The 22,370-nt window shown below is 53.6% G+C and overlaps 2 protein-coding genes and 1 pseudogene across 2 annotated transcripts; all 3 read right to left on the bottom strand.

Annotated features, from left to right (window-relative positions):
* On the bottom strand, window positions 1-730 carry LOC148052696 (feather keratin Cos2-3). The gene is made up of 2 exons (XM_087778689.1): window positions 603-730; window positions 1-318 (listed from the first exon to the last, which is right to left on the bottom strand). Exon 2 carries the CDS (start codon window positions 295-297, stop codon window positions 1-3), a length of 297 nt encoding a protein of 98 aa, XP_087634815.1. The 5' UTR covers window positions 298-318; window positions 603-730.
* An 8,393-nt stretch (window positions 731-9,123) lies between these two features.
* Window positions 9,124-9,853, bottom strand: LOC148052695 (feather keratin Cos2-3). The gene is made up of 2 exons (XM_087778684.1): window positions 9,726-9,853; window positions 9,124-9,441 (listed from the first exon to the last, which is right to left on the bottom strand). The coding sequence occupies exon 2, from the start codon at window positions 9,418-9,420 to the stop codon at window positions 9,124-9,126; it is 297 nt and encodes a 98-aa protein (XP_087634810.1). The 5' UTR covers window positions 9,421-9,441; window positions 9,726-9,853.
* A 4,722-nt stretch (window positions 9,854-14,575) lies between these two features.
* Window positions 14,576-14,896, bottom strand: LOC148052694 (feather keratin Cos2-3 pseudogene; annotated as a pseudogene).
* Between the last annotated feature and the right edge of the window lie 7,474 nt (window positions 14,897-22,370).

Here is a 22,370-nt window from a genome sequence, read left to right as displayed (position 1 = left end):
TCAGCAGGGCTGACATCTGTTGCCACAGTAGCGGCTGGTAATGCAGGAGAGGTCACAGCACCCAGAGTTGATGGGCACTCCATCACAGCTGAGGATGCTGCCAACGGCAGCGGAGGTAGAGGATCCCACAACGGTGTTCTGTGGGAAGGAGCTGAGGATGGGGCCAGGAAGAATCACCACCACGGGAGAGGGCTCGATGACAACGGTGGAGTTCTGGCACTGCCTGACACAGGGCTCATTGCAGCTGTTGGCCAACGGGGTCGGGCCGCAGGGCGAGCAGCAGGGCTGGCAGGACATGTCTCTGGGACAGAGGTGCACCTGGAAGAGAGGGCAGGGGGAAGCAGAGCACAGGGAAACATGAGGAGCAGCACTGCATCCAACCACAATGGAGCCAAGGCACCTTATGGCCCAGCACACACTACCCAGCTCAAGGCCCAGGAGCCACCTCAACTAAGTCCCAGCCTCTCTCTGCAGAAGGAAGACCTTCCCTCTCCCATGAGATGCAGCTCCCAGCCCTGGGCTAGGGCAGCCCACATCAGCTGAGACATGCATCAAGGAAAGACCGGATCTTGAAGGAGGAGGAGAAGAGTCTTCACACTCACCTGATTGCCAAGGAGAAGGAGGCGAGAGCAGTGGATGAGAGAGCAGAGAGTTGGCCTGCCTTTTATAGTAGCCCTGCACTGCCTCAGGCCCAGAGGCACCCTTTGTGGAAGTACTAATTTTCTGACAAGCTCATGTCAAATGCAAACCATCCCAGCTAATGGGATGGGCCGTGTCCTGGTTTCCTGCACTGCTGCCTTTTCGTTTCCTGGCTTATGCCACGTCATTTCCCATATGAAGGCTTCTGTAAGTGTTGGGATGAGAGCCCTGAGGATTTCCGGGGCAGGAACACGTCGGCGCAGGCAGAAGGGTCAGATCAAGTGCTGGTGGCATCCCCTGCAGGCAGGTGATGTGTGCACCTGGGTCATTCCTGTGGGCTTGTTTGTAGCAAAGTTGTCAGGAAATGGGCACCGCTCTCATACTTCTCCTCCAGATGCCCAAGGACCGCCATTGGAGAGGTCATGTCACAGGTGGTCCCCAGCATGTCCTCAGCAGAGCCCACAGTTGCTGACGTTTTCCTGGCTTTACGTGAGCGCATAGATTTTTGCCTGGTTCCATGCAGGCATGCATGAGAACACGTGTGCCAGTCTGTGCCTGTGGTGACCCTCATCGTGAGGGCATGTGCAGGTCATAGCAGAATGGTAGCTGGAAAGGAATCTACAGCGGCGTGGTGGTGCCTTTGGCCTGGCAGAGAGCTGCTCAGAGAACCGAAATGCAGTCTCTGCCTCCTTTGCCCTCCCTTTCTTGCTTTATGTACAGGGAGAAAGGCCAAGAAAGCCTGCCCGCCTTCTCAGGCCGCTGTCCCTGAATCGATTCCCTTATGATGCAGTGTTGCTGGTGACTGGGGTGGCACACAGGCTCCTCGTGTACATGCCAATGGCAGATGCACTTGTGCAGCTCATCTGCCTGGTGCTGAGTGAGGCAGGGGCCGAGACCTCACACCAGATGGTATTGGACTAAAGGTACCAGGGTTCTGATGTTGCTCTGCTGTGAGTGGTAGGATAGTTGGACCGACCCAACTTAGAGGTAGCATAGCTGAGGGCTGCCCCCTTCCCTTTGTTGGCCTTGCTGAGATCATTGCCAGATGGTGCTGCTGGGAGGCTTCATTGCGAGCCAACTCCCCTTCCCATGGGAGCAGCTTTTCAGCTTAAGTTCTAATGCTTGGCCCCAACCCGAGTTACATGTCTAGCAGTGGCACATCTGTGCCTCTGTGTGGACATGGACCCCACTGGTCTCAGTGTGGACCCTGACATGTGGGTGACTTCCCGGCTTGACCTGAGACCTGCCTCGTCTCTATCAACACACCTGGTGATCACTGGACTTTGTTGAACCCTGATTATTGTCATGAGACCTCATCCTGACCTTGACTCACTGATGCACTCTTCTTGTTGTTTAACCCCGGCTGGCAGCTGAGCACCACACAGCCCCTCACTCACTCCCGCCAGGTGGCATGGCGGGGAGAATTGGAAGGGTAAAAGCAAGACAAATCATGGGTTGAGATAAAGACAGTTTAATAGTTAGAAAACAATTGCAAGGAAAAACAAAACAACAAAAAGAAAGGAAAATAAAACCAAGAAAAACAAGTGATGCAAAAGAAAACAATTGCTCACCACCAACTCATGCCCAGCCAGTCCCCGAGCAACGGCAGCCTCTGCCAACTTCACCCCCCCAGTTTTATTGTGTAGCATGACATTATACAGTATGGAATATTGCTTTGGTCAGTTGGGGTCAGCTGTCCCAGCTGTGTCCCCTCCCAACTTCTTGTGCACTCCCAGCTACTCGCTGGCGGGGCAGGCTGAGAAACAGAAAAGGCCTTGAGGCTGTGCAAGCACTGCTCGGCAACAACCAAAACATCCCTGTCTTATCAACACGATTTTCAGCACAAATCCAAAACATAGCCCCATACGAGCTACTACAAAGAAACTTAGCTCTGTCCCAGGCAAAACCAGTACACTCACTGACCTGCCTTTTCCCCACACTATCATATGTAAGACAAGAGCCTGAGGCAGAACACAAGCAGGACGACTTAAAACTCTGTGCACACTTGCAGACCTATGATCTTATTGGGGTCTGGGGAAAAGCTGGGGTAGCTCTCACGTCTGGAGTGTGCAGTGGCTGTGCAGAACAGAAGGCAGAATTGCAACCCCGCACTCCATGAGAGCAGATTTTTGTCGCCTCAGGGACCGGCCAGGCAGAATCCTCTGGGAAATTGCCTTAAGCTGCCAAAGAGGCCCAGGGAGACTGTGAAATACTGCAGTTAAGATCTGATGTTAATAACATTAAGGAAATCACCATAATTAGCTGATCTGCTCCACTTCCGAAAGGATCTACCAAGGACATTAGATGGCTGTATTTTTGGAGCATTTATTCCAAATCTCTAAGCGTGACTAGTAATACCATTTTTCTTAAGAGTTTTCAAAGTAACATCCCTCCCTTAATGGAGCCTGGACTGCTTCTTTTCTGTTGAAATTTTTATTCATCTAATTGTGCCTCATACTCTGTTGGACCCACTCTATTTGGCTTACGTGGCAAGGCTTTGGCAGGAAGGTTGCAGGGGTGGTCCCTGCGAGAAGAATCCAGGGTCTGCCCCCACGTCTGACAGAGCCAGTTCCAGCCAGCTCCAAAGCAGATTCCCTGCTGCCCGACGCTGAGCCTGTTAGCAATGCTGGGAGTGGCTCCATGAAAACACGTTTGAGAAAGGGCAAAATGGAGCACAGGAAGTGAGGGATGAACTAAAAACAAGTGTGAGAAACAATCCTGCAACCACCAAGGCCAGAGAAAAAGAGGTTGAGGAGGTGCTGCAGGCGACAGTGCAGAGATTCCCAGGCAGCCCGTGTGAGAGACCACAGTGGAGCAGATCTCCCCACTGCAGCCCATGGAGGATCCCACACCAGACCAGGTGGATATCATGTCCTGCAGGAACTGTGGCCTGTGCAGAGCCCATGCTGAAGCAGGCTTCTGGTGGGAACTCTGGCCCACGGACAGGACCCACACTGGAGCCAGTCTTGACAGGCTGCAGCCTATGGGAAGGGCTCGTGCTGGAGCAGAGGAGAAGCCTGAGGAGGAAACAGTGGCAGAAAGGAACTGTTGCGTACTGACCACGACCCCCATCCCGCATCCCACCACGCAGCTTGGGGCTGGAGGACATAGAAGAGCCATGAATGAAGGAGGGAAGTTGCACTAGTGGCAGGTTTACAGCTTTTCTTTCCCCAACCACCCATCCCTCATTGCCTCTCTTTTCTGGCCCATCCACTCTCAATGTTTCAGAGACAGGTCAGTGCAGAAGATCTCAGCTGCCTTTGTAGTCCCAGCTTTCTAGAGGTTCGAGCACCACAGGCTGTTGCCCATGAGCTGTAGGCTTCAGGAGAGGTGGGAGGTAGGAGGAGGGGCACAAGATTCCTGGGCGACTGGGGTTTCCTATTGGAGCCCGTTGCGTGATTAGCGTGACCCACTTCCTCCATGTAGCATCAGTTGCATGATGTGTAGAGGGGATCCTCCCTTTGAACATGCAGCCCAGCACCAGCAGTCGGGGTGTCAGGAAGAGGTGTGCTTCACTACCAACCACTTCCAAAGCAGCTCAAATGTCTTCATATGCTGCCAGTGTCTCTTTTTCATTTGGAGTATAGCGGGCCTCGGATCCTCTGTATCCCCACCTCCAGAACCCTAGGGGTCGACCTCGAGTCCCCCCTGGTGCTTTCTGCCAGAGGCTCCAGAAAGGGCCATTCTCCCCGGCTGCGCTATAGAGCACATTTTTTACATCTTGTCCTGCCCAGACTGACCCAAGGGCTGCTGCATGAACTACCTCCTGGTTAATTTGTTCAAAGGCTTGTCGTTGCTCAGGGCCCCATTTGAAATATTTCTTCACAACAACCCCATGCAACGCTACAGGCCGGGGGAGGAGTGGCTGGAGAGCTGCCTGGCAGAAAAGGACCTGGGGGTGTTGGTTGACAGCCGCCTGAACATGAGCCAGCAGTGTGCTCAGGTGGCCAAGAGGGCCAATGGCATCCTGGCTTGTATCAGGAAGAGTGTGACCAGCAGGACCAAGGAGGTGACAGTGCCCCTGTACTCGGCATTGGTGAGGCCACACCTCGAGTACTGGGTTCAGTTTTGGGCCCCTCACTACAAGAAGGACATCGAGGTGCTGGAGCGTGTCCAGAGGAGGGCAACGAAGTTGGTGAAGGGTCTAGAGCACAAGTCTTAGGAGGAGCGGCTGAGGGAACTGGGGTTGTTTAGTCTGGAGAAGAGGAGGCTGAGGGGAGACCTTATTGCTCTCTACAACTACCTGAGAGGAGGTTGTAGCGAGGTGGGGGTCGGTCTCTTCTCCCTAGTAACAACTGATAGGACGAGAGGAAACGGCCTCCAGCTGCGCCAGGGGAGGTTGAGGTTAGATATTAGGAGAAACTTCTTCACCGAAAGGGTGGTCAAGCATTGGAACAGGCTACCCAGGGAAGCGGTTGAGTCCCCTTCCCGAGAGGTATTTAAAGAACGGATAGATGTGGTGCTCGAGGACATGGTATAGATGGACTTGGCAGTGCTAGGTTAACGGTTGGACTCGATGATCTTAAGGGTCTTTTCCAACCTTGACGATTCTATGATTCTATGATTCTTCTGGGTCACTTGATAGACAGGGCTTGTGATCAGACTGTAATTTGGAGGATGCATTCTCCAAAAGCCCACAATGCCCAAGAAAGCTCGTGTTTCCTTTTTGCTGGTTGGTGGAGACATGGCGTGTTATTTTGTTGATCACATCCATTGGGATCTGACGACGTCCATCTTGCCATTTTGTTCCTAAAAACTGGATCTCCTGTACAGGTCCCTTGACCTTACTTTGTTTTACGGCAAAGCCGGCCTCCAGAAAGATTTGGACTATTTGCTTCCCTTTCTCAAAAGCCTCTTCTGCTGCGTTGCCCCGTATGGTGATGTCATCAATGTCTTGCAGGTGTTCTGGAGCCCCACCCTGGTTCAGTGCCATCTGGATCAGCCCATGGCACATGGTAGGGCTGTGTTTCCACCCCTGGGGCAGTCAATTCCAGGTGTACTGGACGCCCCTCCAGGTGCAAGCAAACTGTGGCCTGCGCTCTGCCGCTAAAGGGATTGAGAAGAATGCATTAGCAATATCAATTGTAGCATGTCATTGGGCTGCTTTTGACTCTAGTTCGTACTGAAGTTCTAGCATGTCCGGCACGGCAGCGCTCAGCGGCAGCATGACTGCCTTCAGTCTACTGTTAGCCTCCACTCTCCATTAGGCTTTTGCACTGGCCATATGGGACTGTTAAAGGGTGGGTGAGTCTGGATGATCACTCCTTGGCTCTCCAGCTGACGAATCAGCTTATGGATAGGAATCAGGGAGTCTCTGTTGGTGGGACATTGCCGCCAGTGCACTGTTGTGGTAGCGATTTGCACCTGTTGTTCTTTGACCCTCAACATCCCTACAATAGAAGGGTCTTTCGAGAGACCAGGCAGGGTAGACAGCTGTTTAATTTCCTCCGTCTCCAAGGCAGCTATAGCAAGAGCCCACCGGTACCCTTTTGGGTCCTTGAAATCCCTTCTCCTGAGGTAATCTAGGCCAAGGATGCATGGAGCCTCTGGGTGCTTCTGCCACTCCTTCCCGGTTAAGCTCACTTCAGCCTCCGATACAGTCAGCTGTTGGGATGCCCCTGTCACTCCAGAAATACAGATGGGTTCTGCCCCTTCATAGCTCGATGGCATGAGGGTGCACTGTGCACCGGTGTCCACTAGAGCCTTATACTTCTGTGGGTCTGATGTGCCAGGCCGTTGAATCCACACAGTCCAGTAAACCCTGTTGTCCCTTTCCTCCACCTGGCTGGAGGCAGGGCCCCTCTAGTCCCGGTCATAGCATTTGTTTCTCACTTCTTGTAAATGCAAATCAAAAGTCCATTTATTAAGATTGGATGCAAAATCAGCCCTTCTACTCTGTCTGGGAAAGTGCTCACTGGAAACTGGAGTAGCAATTTTCCTGGAAGAACCCCCTTGTGTCATTGCTTTGCCTCGCAACTCACGTACCCGTGCCTCTAGGGTCGAGGTAGATTTGCCATCCCACTTCCTCATGTCCTCTGCGTGGTCATGCAGGTAATACCCCAGGGTGGCCCGTGGTGTGTATCCACTATATCTTCTCTCTTGAACAGAGAGGTGCTTCCTCCTAATGGCTGAGATACTGGTTCGTACAGGTGAGGAGCAGGACATATCCTCTTTGAGTCGCTAGAACTCCCGAGATAATTTCTCAGCTAGCATGTCAGGCAGTTTCTCCACAGCCAAGACACAGGCCCGTAGGGAGGAAGAGAGACTTTCTTCGTCTTGCCGCAGTTGGCCAGCCACTTCATCCGCTGTTGGTCCCGCTTCATCTTTCCCGGTCATTATTCCCAATGAGTTTGCGTACAATGATGGTGCACTCCATCCAAACGTCCGCCACATGGGTTATGTGCGCTGGACTTCATCTGGATCTTTGGATAACTGCTCGTTGTCCAGGTCACCATAAATCACCTCCAGCATGGCTAATTCCCTCAGGTACTGGATACCTCTCTCCCTGGTGGTCCACTTGCCTGGGTGGCATACAACATCTTCCTTGAAGGGATACCTTTCCTTCACGCCTGACAGGAGTTGCCTCCAGAGGCTGAGGGCTTTTGCCCCTTTTCCAATCGCTTTTTCAATGCCCCCTTCCCTAGAAAGGGATCCCAGCAGGTTGGCTTCCCTCCCCTCTAATTCCAGGCTACTGGCCCCATTATCCCAGCATCGAAGCAGCCAGGTGACAATGTGCTCGCCTGGATGATGGCTGAAATCGTTTTGCATATCTCGCAGGTCACTCAGGGACAGGGATTGGGTGGTTACCATCTCATTTATGGGTTCTGCCTCTTCCTCCTCCTGTTCTCGTGATGGCCCTGGCTTATCATCAGCCCTTAGTAAACAAGCTGATTTTCTTGTGTATTTTTTCTTCTGTATAGGGGTGACTGATACTGGCAGAGGCTGGTTCTCTGGCATAGCTGCAGCACCTGTCGCAGGGGCTGGCGTAGCCGCAGCGCCTGTCATTTTGTCATCGGATCCAGAGATGATGTCTTCCCCTTGAGGCTTCTGAATAGTGTTGAATAGGGCTCGGTAGGCATGGGCCAGGCCCCAGCACGTTGCAGTGATGTGCGTCTCCATAGAATTGCCAGGGTGACAGCATACTTTTCCAAATATTCTACTGATTTCTCAGGACTCTGCACTTGTTCAGGGATGAAGTTCCAAAACACTGGAGGTGCCCACCGTCCTAGGCTTTTGCCCGTGCTATTCCGCACACCCTGCCATTCATAACTATCCGGCCTTGGGGCAGATCTCGGGATGATATTCTTAAAGTGCTTATTAACCTTAGACAAAACCAAGACAGTATTCCTGAGAACTACCAATAGATATATCTTAACTACCCAAGGATGTTGAAGAAACTGGAAACTGGTTGTAATTGAAGGAGGAAACACCACAGAAGAAGGCAGCAAAGGTGCCATTCTGTATTTCCTCCCTAAAACACCTCTCAGAGGAAGAGGTATAATGGCTAATTGTCTCCATGAGGTGGTACCCGAAGTACAGTAATGGCTTCACTACAGAACCCAAATACCAGATGAAGCTCAAGGTCAGTGTTTTAATAACAAATCTCCAGGCAAAACATCACTAATCACTGCGGAGCACAGAAAACCGCAAAAACCAAAAGTGAGAAAACTCATGGGCTGTGGTAAGAACAGATCTGCGTTTTGGAACTTCATCCCTGAACAAGTGCAGAGTCCTGAGAAATCAGACTTGTGAATTACCTCAGCCCTGCGTATCTGGAGAACAGCTGGGCCCTGCCAGGTGCTGAAGGACTGTAGGAGGTACCTACCTCCTCTGCCTGTGCCCACGTGTGCTGGCCATGGACCCTAGGTGGGTCAATGGAGGGGAGGGGCAGACAGAGACGAGGCAGGTGGCTGTCCCCAGGCATTATTGTCTCCCCACGCCCACTCCTGCCACCCTTTGGAGCCATCCTCTCACTGAAGGCCATTGGCTGTGGAGTAGCCAGGGATGTCTTCCTCAGCTCCAAGGGAAAGGGCACAAAACAAAATCCACTGCAGTGAATCCCACCCTCCCCTTCCTCCACCTTTTTTCCCAGAGCAGATGGGAAGAGTTGCCTGGGAAGGAACGAGTACTCGGAGGCTCAGGCTTGGATGCAGCACAACTTTAATGAGTCTAAGGAAGAAAAGGAGGTGGCTCCCAGGGAGCACCAGGGGCAACCATTAAGATGCGGTGGAGCTCCTGCAGGGTGTCCGTCTGCCTGCCCTGCCGAGGGAGGGAGGCCAAGAGGTCTCTGCTAGGCTGGCATTGGGAGACAGCGACAGCAAAGGAAAGAAAGAGAGAGGGGAGAATGGAAGAAGGAAACAATGGCAAAAAGCTCTCAATACAATGGACGGAAGCTCTAAATACGATGGCCCGAAGCCCTATCTGTTGTCCAGCACCATGTTGTGAGGTCTTGGAGGTTCTTGCTTGGGGCCGTTGCCAGCAGCTTCAGCAGGGCTGACATCTGTTGCCACAGTAGCGGCTGGTAATGCAGGAGAGGTCACAGCACCCAGAGTTGATGGGCACTCCATCACAGCTGAGGATGCTGCCAACGGCAGCGGAGGTAGAGGATCCCACAACGGTGTTCTGTGGGAAGGAGCTGAGGATGGGGCCAGGAAGAATCACCACCACGGGAGAGGGCTCGATGACAACGGTGGAGTTCTGGCACTGCCTGACACAGGGCTCATTGCAGCTGTTGGCCAACGGGGTCGGGCCGCAGGGCGAGCAGCAGGGCTGGCAGGACATGTCTCTGGGACAGAGGTGCACCTGGAAGAGAGGGCAGGGGGAAGCAGAGCACAGGGAAACATGAGGAGCAGCACTGCATCCAACCACAATGGAGCCAAGGCACCTTATGGCCCAGCACACACTACCCAGCTCAAGGCCCAGGAGCCACCTCAACTAAGTCCCAGCCTCTCTCTGCAGAAGGAAGACCTTCCCTCTCCCATGAGATGCAGCTCCCAGCCCTGGGCTAGGGCAGCCCACATCAGCTGAGACATGCATCAAGGAAAGACCGGATCTTGAAGGAGGAGGAGAAGAGTCTTCACACTCACCTGATTGCCAAGGAGAAGGAGGCGAGAGCAGTGGATGAGAGAGCAGAGAGTTGGCCTGCCTTTTATAGTAGCCCTGCACTGCCTCAGGCCCAGAGGCACCCTTTGTGGAAGTACTAATTTTCTGACAAGCTCATGTCAAATGCAAACCATCCCAGCTAATGGGATGGGCCGTGTCCTGGTTTCCTGCACTGCTGCCTTTTCGTTTCCTGGCTTATGCCACGTCATTTCCCATATGAAGGCTTCTGTAAGTGTTGGGATGAGAGCCCTGAGGATTTCCGGGGCAGGAACACGTCGGCGCAGGCAGAAGGGTCAGATCAAGTGCTGGTGGCATCCCCTGCAGGCAGGTGATGTGTGCACCTGGGTCATTCCTGTGGGCTTGTTTGTAGCAAAGTTGTCAGGAAATGGGCACCGCTCTCATACTTCTCCTCCAGATGCCCAAGGACCGCCATTGGAGAGGTCATGTCACAGGTGGTCCCCAGCATGTCCTCAGCAGAGCCCACAGTTGCTGACGTTTTCCTGGCTTTACGTGAGCGCATAGATTTTTGCCTGGTTCCATGCAGGCATGCATGAGAACACGTGTGCCAGTCTGTGCCTGTGGTGACCCTCATCGTGAGGGCATGTGCAGGTCATAGCAGAATGGTAGCTGGAAAGGAATCTACAGCGGCGTGGTGGTGCCTTTGGCCTGGCAGAGAGCTGCTCAGAGAACCGAAATGCAGTCTCTGCCTCCTTTGCCCTCCCTTTCTTGCTTTATGTACAGGGAGAAAGGCCAAGAAAGCCTGCCCGCCTTCTCAGGCCGCTGTCCCTGAATCGATTCCCTTATGATGCAGTGTTGCTGGTGACTGGGGTGGCACACAGGCTCCTCGTGTACATGCCAATGGCAGATGCACTTGTGCAGCTCATCTGCCTGGTGCTGAGTGAGGCAGGGGCCGAGACCTCACACCAGATGGTATTGGACTAAAGGTACCAGGGTTCTGATGTTGCTCTGCTGTGAGTGGTAGGATAGTTGGACCGACCCAACTTAGAGGTAGCATAGCTGAGGGCTGCCCCCTTCCCTTTGTTGGCCTTGCTGAGATCATTGCCAGATGGTGCTGCTGGGAGGCTTCATTGCGAGCCAACTCCCCTTCCCATGGGAGCAGCTTTTCAGCTTAAGTTCTAATGCTTGGCCCCAACCCGAGTTACATGTCTAGCAGTGGCACATCTGTGCCTCTGTGTGGACATGGACCCCACTGGTCTCAGTGTGGACCCTGACATGTGGGTGACTTCCCGGCTTGACCTGAGACCTGCCTCGTCTCTATCAACACACCTGGTGATCACTGGACTTTGTTGAACCCTGATTATTGTCATGAGACCTCATCCTGACCTTGACTCACTGATGCACTCTTCTTGTTGTTTAACCCCGGCTGGCAGCTGAGCACCACACAGCCCCTCACTCACTCCCGCCAGGTGGCATGGCGGGGAGAATTGGAAGGGTAAAAGCAAGACAAATCATGGGTTGAGATAAAGACAGTTTAATAGTTAGAAAACAATTGCAAGGAAAAACAAAACAACAAAAAGAAAGGAAAATAAAACCAAGAAAAACAAGTGATGCAAAAGAAAACAATTGCTCACCACCAACTCATGCCCAGCCAGTCCCCGAGCAACGGCAGCCTCTGCCAACTTCACCCCCCCAGTTTTATTGTGTAGCATGACATTATACAGTATGGAATATTGCTTTGGTCAGTTGGGGTCAGCTGTCCCAGCTGTGTCCCCTCCCAACTTCTTGTGCACTCCCAGCTACTCGCTGGCGGGGCAGGCTGAGAAACAGAAAAGGCCTTGAGGCTGTGCAAGCACTGCTCGGCAACAACCAAAACATCCCTGTCTTATCAACACGATTTTCAGCACAAATCCAAAACATAGCCCCATACGAGCTACTACAAAGAAACTTAGCTCTGTCCCAGGCAAAACCAGTACACTCACTGACCTGCCTTTTCCCCACACTATCATATGTAAGACAAGAGCCTGAGGCAGAACACAAGCAGGACGACTTAAAACTCTGTGCACACTTGCAGACCTATGATCTTATTGGGGTCTGGGGAAAAGCTGGGGTAGCTCTCACGTCTGGAGTGTGCAGTGGCTGTGCAGAACAGAAGGCAGAATTGCAACCCCGCACTCCATGAGAGCAGATTTTTGTCGCCTCAGGGACCGGCCAGGCAGAATCCTCTGGGAAATTGCCTTAAGCTGCCAAAGAGGCCCAGGGAGACTGTGAAATACTGCAGTTAAGATCTGATGTTAATAACATTAAGGAAATCACCATAATTAGCTCCATCTGCTCCACTTCCGAAAGGATCTACCAAGGACATTAGATGGCTGTATTTTTGGAGCATTTATTCCAAATCTCTAAGCGTGACTAGTAATACCATTTTTCTTAAGAGTTTTCAAAGTAACATCCCTCCCTTAATGGAGCCTGGACTGCTTCTTTTCTGTTGAAATTTTTATTCATCTAATTGTGCCTCATACTCTGTTGGACCCACTCTATTTGGCTTACGTGGCAAGGCTTTGGCAGGAAGGTTGCAGGGGTGGTCCCTGCGAGAAGAATCCAGGGTCTGCCCCCACGTCTGACAGAGCCAGTTCCAGCCAGCTCCAAAGCAGATTCCCTGCTGCCCAACGCTGAGCCTGTTAGCAATGCTGGGAGTGGCTCCATGAAAACACGTTTGAGAAAGGGCAAAATGGAGCACAGGAAGTGAGGGATGAACTAAAAACAAGTGTGAGAAACAATCCTGCAACCACCAAGGCCAGAGAAAAAAGAGGTTGAGGAGGTGCTGCAGGCGACAGTGCAGAGATTCCCAGGCAGCCCGTGTGAGAGACCACAGTGGAGCAGATCTCCCCACTGCAGCCCATGGAGGATCCCACACCAGACCAGGTGGATATCATGTCCTGCAGGAACTGTGGCCTGTGCAGAGCCCATGCTGAAGCAGGCTTCTGGTGGGAACTCTGGCCCACGGACAGGACCCACACTGGAGCCAGTCTTGACAGGCTGCAGCCTATGGGAAGGGCTCGTGCTGGAGCAGAGGAGAAGCCTGAGGAGGAAACAGTGGCAGAAAGGAACTGTTGCGTACTGACCACGACCCCCATCCCGCATCCCACCACGCAGCTTGGGGCTGGAGGACATAGAAGAGCCATGAATGAAGGAGGGAAGTTGCACTAGTGGCAGGTTTACAGCTTTTCTTTCCCCAACCACCCATCCCTCATTGCCTCTCTTTTCTGGCCCATCCACTCTCAATGTTTCAGAGACAGGTCAGTGCAGAAGATCTCAGCTGCCTTTGTAGTCCCAGCTTTCTAGAGGTTCGAGCACCACAGGCTGTTGCCCATGAGCTGTAGGCTTCAGGAGAGGTGGGAGGTAGGAGGAGGGGCACAGTACCCTTCTCCTCTCTTGTCGTCCTGGCAGGAGGCCCTTCTGTGCAAGGCGGAGCTCTGGGGAAAGGGGCCTCAGTGCTCCCCTGGCAGCCCTGTTTCCCCTATGCAGCCAGAGACCTGCAGGCAAAGATCCTCTTTCTGTGAGGGGCTGGGGTTAGTGGCCCCAGGGAAAAGGAGAAGGTGGCGAGAGAGCTCCTGCCATGCAACTGTTCTTCCCCTGCGCCCCAGGATGGGATTGCACCTGCCATCAGCTGCAACGAGAGAGCGTGGGCTGTTCTGATCAGTACTCTCTCTAGAGTACCATGGGAGGAACTGTCCGTCGCTCTTCTGTGTCATCTTGCAGGCCCATGCGAATAAGCTTTCTGTCGTGGAGCTGCTGTGTCTGCCGGCAGTTGGGGATGTGCAATCTGTGCGACACCTCAGCCCTGCAAATCTGTGTAACCAGCCGCTGGGCTGCACGGGGCACTGTATGGGTGTGGCAGAAGAACAGGGGACTTGCCTTAGCTGTCATTGCTCTTGGATGGCTGCCATGCCCCGTCCTTCTGGAGAGGGGTGGGAAGGTGAGGAGGAGGAGGCTCTGGGCTCTAGCCAAGGTGATTTCTCCTCCCCTCCCCTCCTTCCATCCTTCACGGCCGTCTTCTCTCTGAGCCTTCTCGCCCAGCACAGCTCCATCCAGAGCAAGAGGAACTGCCTTGAGTGCCTGTGGGGCTGCTGACCTCCCAGGGCCTCCTGCAGCACTGGGGTGCTCCCATGAAGACAGCCCAAGTTGGGACCACCATCTGTAGGGCGTGCTCTGAGGCCAAGGGGAATATTTCTGGGCAGAGATGCAGCAAGGGAAGGGCTGATGGTCAGTGACTGTGGAGTAGCCAGAGATGTCGTCCTCAGCTCCAAGGGACAGGGACTGAAGGAGGCGCACAGACGGTGTGTCCTGCCCTCGCATTCCTCTAGGAATGAGAAAGGGTCCACTTGCTCAGCCATTTGTTCCCTCCCAGCATATCTCCTTTCTCGCTGGACAGCTTTAAGGAGCATCCAGAGAGGAAACGAGCACACAGAGCCAGAGGCTGGGATGCAGCAGAGTTTAATGAGTCTAAAGAGGGAAACAAGATGTCTCCGAGAGGAGGCCACAGTGAAAGGACGGGCAGGCAAAAGTCAGTGCCCCACAGAGGGAGAGGGGCAGGCAGGTCCCCCCAGGCTGGCTTTGGTGGGCCTCATGGTCCAGGGGAGCAGAAAACAACACAGGAAAAGAAGGGAAAGGAGAAAGGGGAGGAAGGGAACGAGAGGCATTGGCCATGCTTTCAGAGAGCACAGGCTGGCCCCTTGCAAAGGGCTGACACCCTTTGCAGGAAGAGCGGGGCTTGCTCAGCCCCTCTCAGCGCAATGGCCACAATCTCCGTCATTCAGCCTGGCATCATCTTCTGGGTGTCCGGGGCTCCTTGTCTGGATTGTCAGCAGGGGCTTTAGCAAGGGGGGCACCTTCTGCTGCCACAGTAGCGGCTGGTGATGCAGGAGAGGTCACAGCACCCAGAGGTGATGGGCACTCCATCACAGCTGAGGATGCTGCCAACAGCAGCGGAGGTGGAGGATCCCACAACGGTGTTCTGTGGGAAGGAGCTGAGGATGGGGCCGGGCAGGGTCACCACCACGGGAGAGGGCTCGATGACAACGGTGGAGTTCTGGCACTGCCTGACACAGGGCTCATTGCAGCTGTTGGCCAACGGGGTCGGGCCGCAGGGCGAGCAGCAGGGCTGGCACGGCTGGCACTGGTTGTAGCAGGACATGTCTCTGGGCCAGAGGTGCACCTAGGAGAGAGGGCAGGGAGGAAACAGAGCACAGGGACACCTGAGGAACAGCCGGAAACCCCACCTAAAGGAAACCAAAGCGTCTGCCGGGTAGGCAGGTAGAAGCTGCGCAGGGGGGAGCAAGGGCTTCTTTGCCTGAGCCCAGCGGGGCCCTTCGGATAGCAGCCAGGCCCAGGGATGCTCCTGACTAGCCTGCAGCAAAGAGCCACCTCATCCCAGCCTCAGTCTCTCTCCGTGACAGACCAGACCATCTCTCCTCTGCCCTCTGCCGTGACCACGATCTCAGAGCACAAACATAAGATGAAGGAGCAGGTATCAGCTGAGTTGTCCTTGAAGGCATGACCCCGTCCTAGAAGAGGTGGAGGAGAAAGGGGCTTCCAACTCACCTGGTTCCCAAGGAGAAGGAGGTGGCAGAAGTGGTTGAGAGAGCGACAAGTTGGGCTGGCTTTTATATTGTCTTCACACTGCCTCAGGCCCAAAGGCAGCTGCTGCCTAAGCATCAGTTTTCCTGTATGCTCCTAATGAACGGAAACATCCCAGGTAATGACATGGCACGTGTTGCTGTTTCCCTCCACGCTGTCTTTGCATTTCCTTGTTTTGTCATGCTCATTCCCTCACGGATGCTTGTATTCCTGGGGTGACAGGCCTTATGATTTCTGGGGCAAGGATGCGTCAGTGCGGGGAGAAGACACGGACTGAGTGCCAGAGGGTTCCAGCGGAGGCAGGTGATGTCAAGTGGGGCACTCTGGTGGTTTTGTTTTTTTTTTATGAGCCTGCTGACAGGAAGGGCCCAAGCTCCTCTCAGCCCTGCAATTATTGGCTCATCAAACAGGGGCTCCTGTGAGTATGTGGCCTGCCCTCCTCTTTCCTTCCCTCTCGGCTGACTCCAACAGTCAGTGGCTGTTGCCTTCCCAGGCAGGCGTGCTGCACTTCAGGTTTTCACCTCTCTTTCGCCTTAAGCTGCCCTCAGGAGGGAATTGCCAACCTCTTTGGCCTCCTCCTCTCTCTGGACAGTCCCTGAGACTCCTTTAACAGTGCTGCCTGTGCATCTGTCCTGCTTAGAGTGCCCCACCCCTGCTCTGGCAGGGAGGTCCCCAGCAGCTCCTCAGTCACATCCCTTCCCATCACCCCTGCCCCCATGTGCTTAGCTGCAATAACGTGCGTGGGAGCGTGATCGTGTACCAGTCTGTGCGATCATCTGCATGCACATCTATGTGCTTGTATGCTTGTGTGTACACACACCTGCGTGCCTCTGGTGACATCACGTTTCTGTGTAGGTGTGTATTTTTTTGCACGGGTGTCAGTACTTATATGCAACTACACGTGTCTGTGTCCTTGTGCACGTTTGCTTGTGTCTGTGCATCGGTGTGTATCTTTGTGCACGCTTGGGCATGTTGGGCACGTGTTAGTGCATGCGTGAGCGTACATAGTTGTGCGTGACCTCACGCCCAGGCCCAAGCATTCCAAGGCCTGCAGTGACATCCCGCCACGACAGTGCCAGGCACTGACACAGTCTCAGCCCCTCGTTGTCTGAGGGGACACGGACAGGGCCACAGCACTCAGCTCTCACTGAGGACAACCCTGAACCCAGGCCAACTCTTTTCATGCTGCCTCCAGGCAGCCTCGAGGGGCTGAGCTGCTTCCCAGGGCCCTCGCTCCTGACTCATGTAAAAGCTTTGAGGCTACAGGATTCTGCTGGTCTGTAGTCATGGGGTAGCCCTCTCCCCCGCCTGGCTCTTGTCCAGAGCCAGGAGCTATGGGAAAAGGAATGAGAGCCTGGGGAGGCTGGGAGGAGGAAGGTGGTGAACATCAGGGCTGGAGCCAATGGCACCAGAAAACGGCACCAACGTTGGAAAGGCCGAGGATCCCCCCCCCAGCAGCACTACAGGAATCCAGCCGTGGCGTAAGCTCCCCCTCCAAGCCTCAAATGAGGGACTGCCTGGAAACAGCGGTTCCCAACCGTTTGGCCTTGGCTGAGATGCAGAAGACGTAGTTTCAGGGCCCCATGGCCTCGGGAAGAGAAGGGGAACGCCATCATCACTACACAGGGGAAACCACCCACTGGTTCTGCTCCGATCAGCATTTCCTTATAAGCAAGCATGCTGGCAAAACAGTTTGGCATTTGCCAGATGAAGCCTTTCATCTGGAGAAGCTGCCACGGCATGCTCTGACTTCACTGTGATTCCTGCCAAGTCCAGTTGGCAGTCGGCAGTGTTTTCAGGCTGCCCGCAGCCTCGCCTTCCCAGGAGGCTTGCTTTCCTGGAACCACCACTACCCACATTTGTTGCACGCTGTCCCTAAGCCAGCTCCCTCAGCCCTGCTGCCTCCCTGCTCTGGCAGCACTGAGGTGTACCCCACCTGGGTACCCCTGAGAGCTTCCTGAGGGGTGCAGGGAAGCAGCTGTGTGGCATCAGCCTAGGGGCATGTGCATAAGGGATCCTCTTTCTCTGCCAGTCAGATTCCTCCCTGATGCCTTCAGTCTGCCATCCCAAGCTCTCCATCATTCCTATTGATGTTGCCCCTCCTTTCCAGGCAGCACGTCACCAAAGGGCAGCACAGTGCATCCCCAGCTCCAGGGGGACCAGCGAGTGGAGACCTTCTGTCTTGCGTGGCCAGGCTCTTCTCAAGTAGTGCCCACCGGCAGGGAGAGAGGCAAAGGGCAAAAATTAACACACACAGCGTTCCAGCTGACCACAAAGAGAAACCTTTTTGCTGTGAGGGTGGTCAAACACTGGAACAGGTTGTTCAGAGAGGTCGTGGAGTCTTCATCTGTGGAGCCAGTCAAAACCTGTCTGGACATACTTCTAGACAACATGCTTTAGCTGACCTGAGGGCACAGCAGCAGCACCAGCCCCTGGCCACCAGGAAATTCTGCTTTCCTTCAGGGCCAAGCACACAGCAACCCTGAACTCACTTTTCGCCCATCACCGCAATGGCCTTCTGCACATACCCTCCACAGGGCCATGCTGCAGTCCAGTGCAACCCCTTCAGGAGGCACTGCTCCAGCACTGCCCACCATGTCTCTCCGGAGCTGCTCTCACTTCTTAGCCAAGCACCCTTGACGGGGCACTCAGGGCACTGTGACTTCTCTCTCCTCCTCTCTCCCACAGATGTTTGGGAAACACCTCTCCCCCTCAGCGAGGACAGACACCATCTTCATGGCCATCCAGGGCATGAGAGACTCCAGGAGCCATGACTCCTCAGTGGTTGCCTGTCTGCTGGCCTTGTCCATGAAAGCTGAAGGAAGTAAGCAGCCTGCAGCTGACGGGCCCAAAGACCCTCCAGCTGCCAAATCTAGGGAGTTTTTCTGAATGCCAGAGGAGCAGGGCCCTCCGTCCCCACTGCTGCTAAGTTAATCACACGTGCAGTAGCCGGAGCTACCTGAATCTCCCTGCGCGCAGCCCCAGAGCCCAGCTGCTGTAATAACTCTGCATCCCCACGTCTCCTGCCTTCTGGGGCAGGGGCTGCTGGGTGCTCCTCGTGAAGGGGTAAGGGCAGGGGCAGCGCTGCTGGACAGTCAGGGCCCTTGCGGCCTTTCCAGGCCCAAAGTAGCACCCAACCTGCCTGAGTCCAGGGAGGGAGCCAGGAAAGATTCATCCCTGTGCCCTCTGTCAGCTGGGCTTCCCATCCCTTTTGCCACAACCTCAGCTGAGCAACGTGATCCTGAAGGCTATGTGGAAGCAGGGCTGTGAATGGGAGGTGCTGTGCTGACAACTGAAGCTTTACAGCTGCTCTTCACTGTGCTAGCAAAGGTCCCGAGCAGCGTAGTAAAGGAGCGCTGCAAGCTGAATCCTCCTGGCATTCATTGGAAGGGATTAAAAAGGGGTTTTCATTGTGCTTGCCTGGGTAGCGGAGAGCTGAGGTCAGGGTAGCACAGGCTGCCAGAGGTTGTTTACGTGCGTACGTGCACATAAGGGCAGAGAAGGGCTGCTGTATAGCTTAGGGTTGTGTTGGGTTGTCATCCTGCTGCTGGAGTGAGGGACTGTGTCTGTCTCTGGATGGGGGTTTCTGCAGCAGGTGCTGTTCACAGAGATCTTTCTCTTGAAGAACCTCCCCTGTCTGTGGGGAGAAGGGAGAGAAAATGCAGCTGTGGGGAGAGACTGACAGACACCGGGGTTCAGGTGTTCTGTCTGTGCCTGCTCCTGTCTCCATCCAGGCAGTCCCTGGAGCAAAGCAGGCACAGGTGGGTAGCAGGTCCCTCCCCCTCCCTCTGCAGGGGTGGGTGCAGCACTTCTGTCTGGCATAGATGTGGATGGCAGCAGCAGATCATCAGGGACACCTCCTCTTTGCTGAGGGACAGTTGATGTAGTAGTGATCTCAAGGCTGGGCAAAGAGAAGGAGGCTTCCAACGTCCTCCTTCGTGCCTTTTGCTTGACCGCAGCCTGCAATAACTGTCCATTACTTTTCTACAGTCCCTTTGGAGATCTGGCCTGAACTTCAGGGGCAGAAAAGAGCAGCTGTGGCCTGACTGCACAAGTAGGAACTGCCCAATGCTGAAGATCCCGGCCCTGGCCATAAGAAGCCTGGGGAACAGCAAAGGAGGAGGTTTCATTTCTTGCATTGGGACGAATGTTTTAACCGCTGGTCCATTGTCTCTCCAGAGGGCTTCTTCATGGCAGAGGAGCAGGGAGGTTAGGTAGAACACAGCAAACCATCTGAGACATATCAGGAGCAATGGGTATATAAAGATCATAAGACTCTGCACTTTTCTTTTGCAGATACCAAGCGTTCTTACGTGCACTGTTAATACGTAGGTATTTTGGAAGAGCAGTTGGGAACAGACCAGTAGCACATAGAGGAACTTCTCCTCTCCTGGATGTATTGGAGAAAATGTTGCCAATTTACTGAGGGATTGACATAATGCTTGAAGGACATTCAGAGAAGGTGAAGTCAAAAAAAAAACCCAAAACACAAAAAACAAAAAGAAAAACAAACAAACAAAAACAACAAAAAAACAACAAGAAGAAGAATGCGCAGATACTCAGCTCAGCATTACGCAGGCTGCATTGTGTAGAAAGGTGTGGAGGGTTCTCTGGGTAGTTGTTCCCTGCCTGCCACTGTAGCTCTGTGATCTGCTCGCCCAGGAGTGGCAGCCAGGACCTGTGGTGAGGCTAGATCTCTGTCTCTCCAGCCAGGGCAGTAGGGAGAAATGCTGTGCGGCACGTTCCAGTGTGACTTTTTGCAGCTCAGTCCGGACCAAGAGCCTTGGATGAACAAAAGGGTCCAAAAATCCTAACGTGTACTCAAGGGGAGACTGGACTTGGAGGAAATTGGCATTGTCTCAGAAATGTGTCAAACCCAGAAGGGACAGATTTCCATGCAGCCCATGTCAGGCTGGTTCCCCTGAAGACAAAGCGACAGCTGCGCGTCCTTCACTTGACAACATGCTAAATTAATTTCATGCTTTCACGAATGAACTAATTGCTCCAGGGGGATGCACACCTTCGTGGGTGTCCCACCATAGCTTAGCTCCCTTGGGCAAGGACAATGGCAGCTCTCGCCCAGCGTTCTCTCCTCTTCCCAATGACACTTGATGAGATCCCCACCCGGGCTCTACACTATAGCTAACAGGCACCTTGAACAATTGAAGGAGGCAATTAAGAATGAGGCAATTAAGAAACCAATGCAACCAGGAATTCCCACACATACAGTGAGGTGCAACGGGAGTCAGGCATTTCATGGCAATGGCCAGTTCTGGCCAACGAGAAATGTCATTCAGAAGTCTGCCGGGTCCTCTGTGCTCTGGCCTAGGACCCGCACCTCAGCCCAGGCATGATCAGACCTTCATCTGGGGAAAATGGGTTCTGCCAGTCGGCAACAGGAGCTGGTTTTGTCCCCCTGACAGCAAGAGAAAGAGTAGATTTAACCCACCACAGCTTTGTTCCTTCCCTCTTGTCTGGGCAGCTGATTCCTTCTGGTCATGTACTGGGCCCCGGCAAAGGAGAACAAGACACCTGTAACTGATCTCATTCCCAGGGGGCTTCCCAGACCTCCCTAGCTGAGCACGTGGCCCCATGCACCTTTATCTTTGCCACGTAACTTCTAACCCTGGTGGAGAACGGCCTCCTCTTTGTCCCTGTGTGGAGCAATCAGCACCTGCAGACCTTGCTGCACTTCTTCTTCCTCATCAGGTCTCCTTTGTGGAAATGTGCTACACCACCACCGTTGTGTCAAAAAAGATGACGACTTCCCTTGCCACCAGGAAAACCATTTGTGTTGACCTGCTGGCTGGCACAGTCATTTTTCCCCTGCTTCCAGGCTGTCACTGAGTTCATGATCCGCTCCGTGATGTCGTTTAATGGTGATGCCACCATATGCAAACTGCTCCGTTACACCACTCTCACAAAAAAGAAAATCTGGTAGCATGGGCACTGGGTTTGTCGTCATCTTCAGCCAGGTGGCTCTACTGCTGACTGGCTGTTCTGCACCAAGAAAGCCACCGCAGGGATCCAAGTCCCCTGACTCAGCTTCTGCTGATCCTGGTCCAGTGCCTGCTGCCACCCCGTTGTACCAAAGGGCTGGAGAACGTGTCCTATGAGGAAAGACTGAAGGAGTTAGGTCTTTTTTCCCCAGAGAAGAGACGGCTCGGCGGGAACCTCAGCATAGCATTCCAGTCCATGGAATGTACATAGCATTCCAGTACATAAAGGGTGGCTACAAAGAGGACGGAGTCTCTCTCATCACAAGGAGCCACATGGGGAAGACAAGGGCCAACGAGAACCTGTTGCACCGGGAGAGGTTTCATCTTGACAAAGAAATACATTTTTTACAGTAAGAACAATCATTCACTGCAACAACCGGCCCAGGGATGTGGTAGGGTCCCCACTGCTGGAAGTTTTCAAGATGCGATTGGACAAGGTGGTAGATAACCTCATCTAGGCTCCCTTTCCCATGCAGGAGTGGACCAGATGATCTTTCATGGCCCCTTCCAACCTGGACTATTCTATGATTCTATGGTCCTCTCAGTGGTGTACTTCAACCGCTATGTGACCATATGCAGACCACTCCACTGCACCACTGTCATGACAAAGAAAATCCGCATTGCAGAAGAGTTGATTGCAATTGAGGCTAGCATTTTTTTCGGAGAAAATGGGATGCTGCATGGGAATGTCCTCTTCCTTTACTAGACTCGTTCACCTAAAGAGACATACACTGCAGGAATGGAATAGCAAACAGGGACTTGAATATTTGAACTTCTTCTCTAGAAGGCTTTTGTTACAATCAAAAGAAATGAGATCCCCCAAAGGGTGAGTCAGCAGGCCCACATTAGACTTCTGTCTAAGGTGGCACATATATGTATCCCGAGGAGTGTACGGATCATCTCGGTCTTCTTGGTGACAGCTCTCTTGTGTGTTGAAGGGCTCCCTCCTGGAGTCCATTGCCTGGGCCCAGGGCAGAGCGGGGCCTTGGACCCATGCAGGGGCTGTGCCTTCCTGGGCTTAGAAGCACTATT

Source organism: Nipponia nippon, unplaced genomic scaffold (assembly GCF_047370975.1).
Source record: "Nipponia nippon isolate SJK-2023a ecotype South Korea unplaced genomic scaffold, ASM4737097v1 scaffold_45, whole genome shotgun sequence".
Classification (NCBI taxonomy): Eukaryota; Metazoa; Chordata; class Aves; order Pelecaniformes; family Threskiornithidae; genus Nipponia; species Nipponia nippon.
The sequence above is the reverse complement of the archived record's forward strand: the minus strand, read 5'-3'. Positions and strand labels throughout refer to the sequence as shown.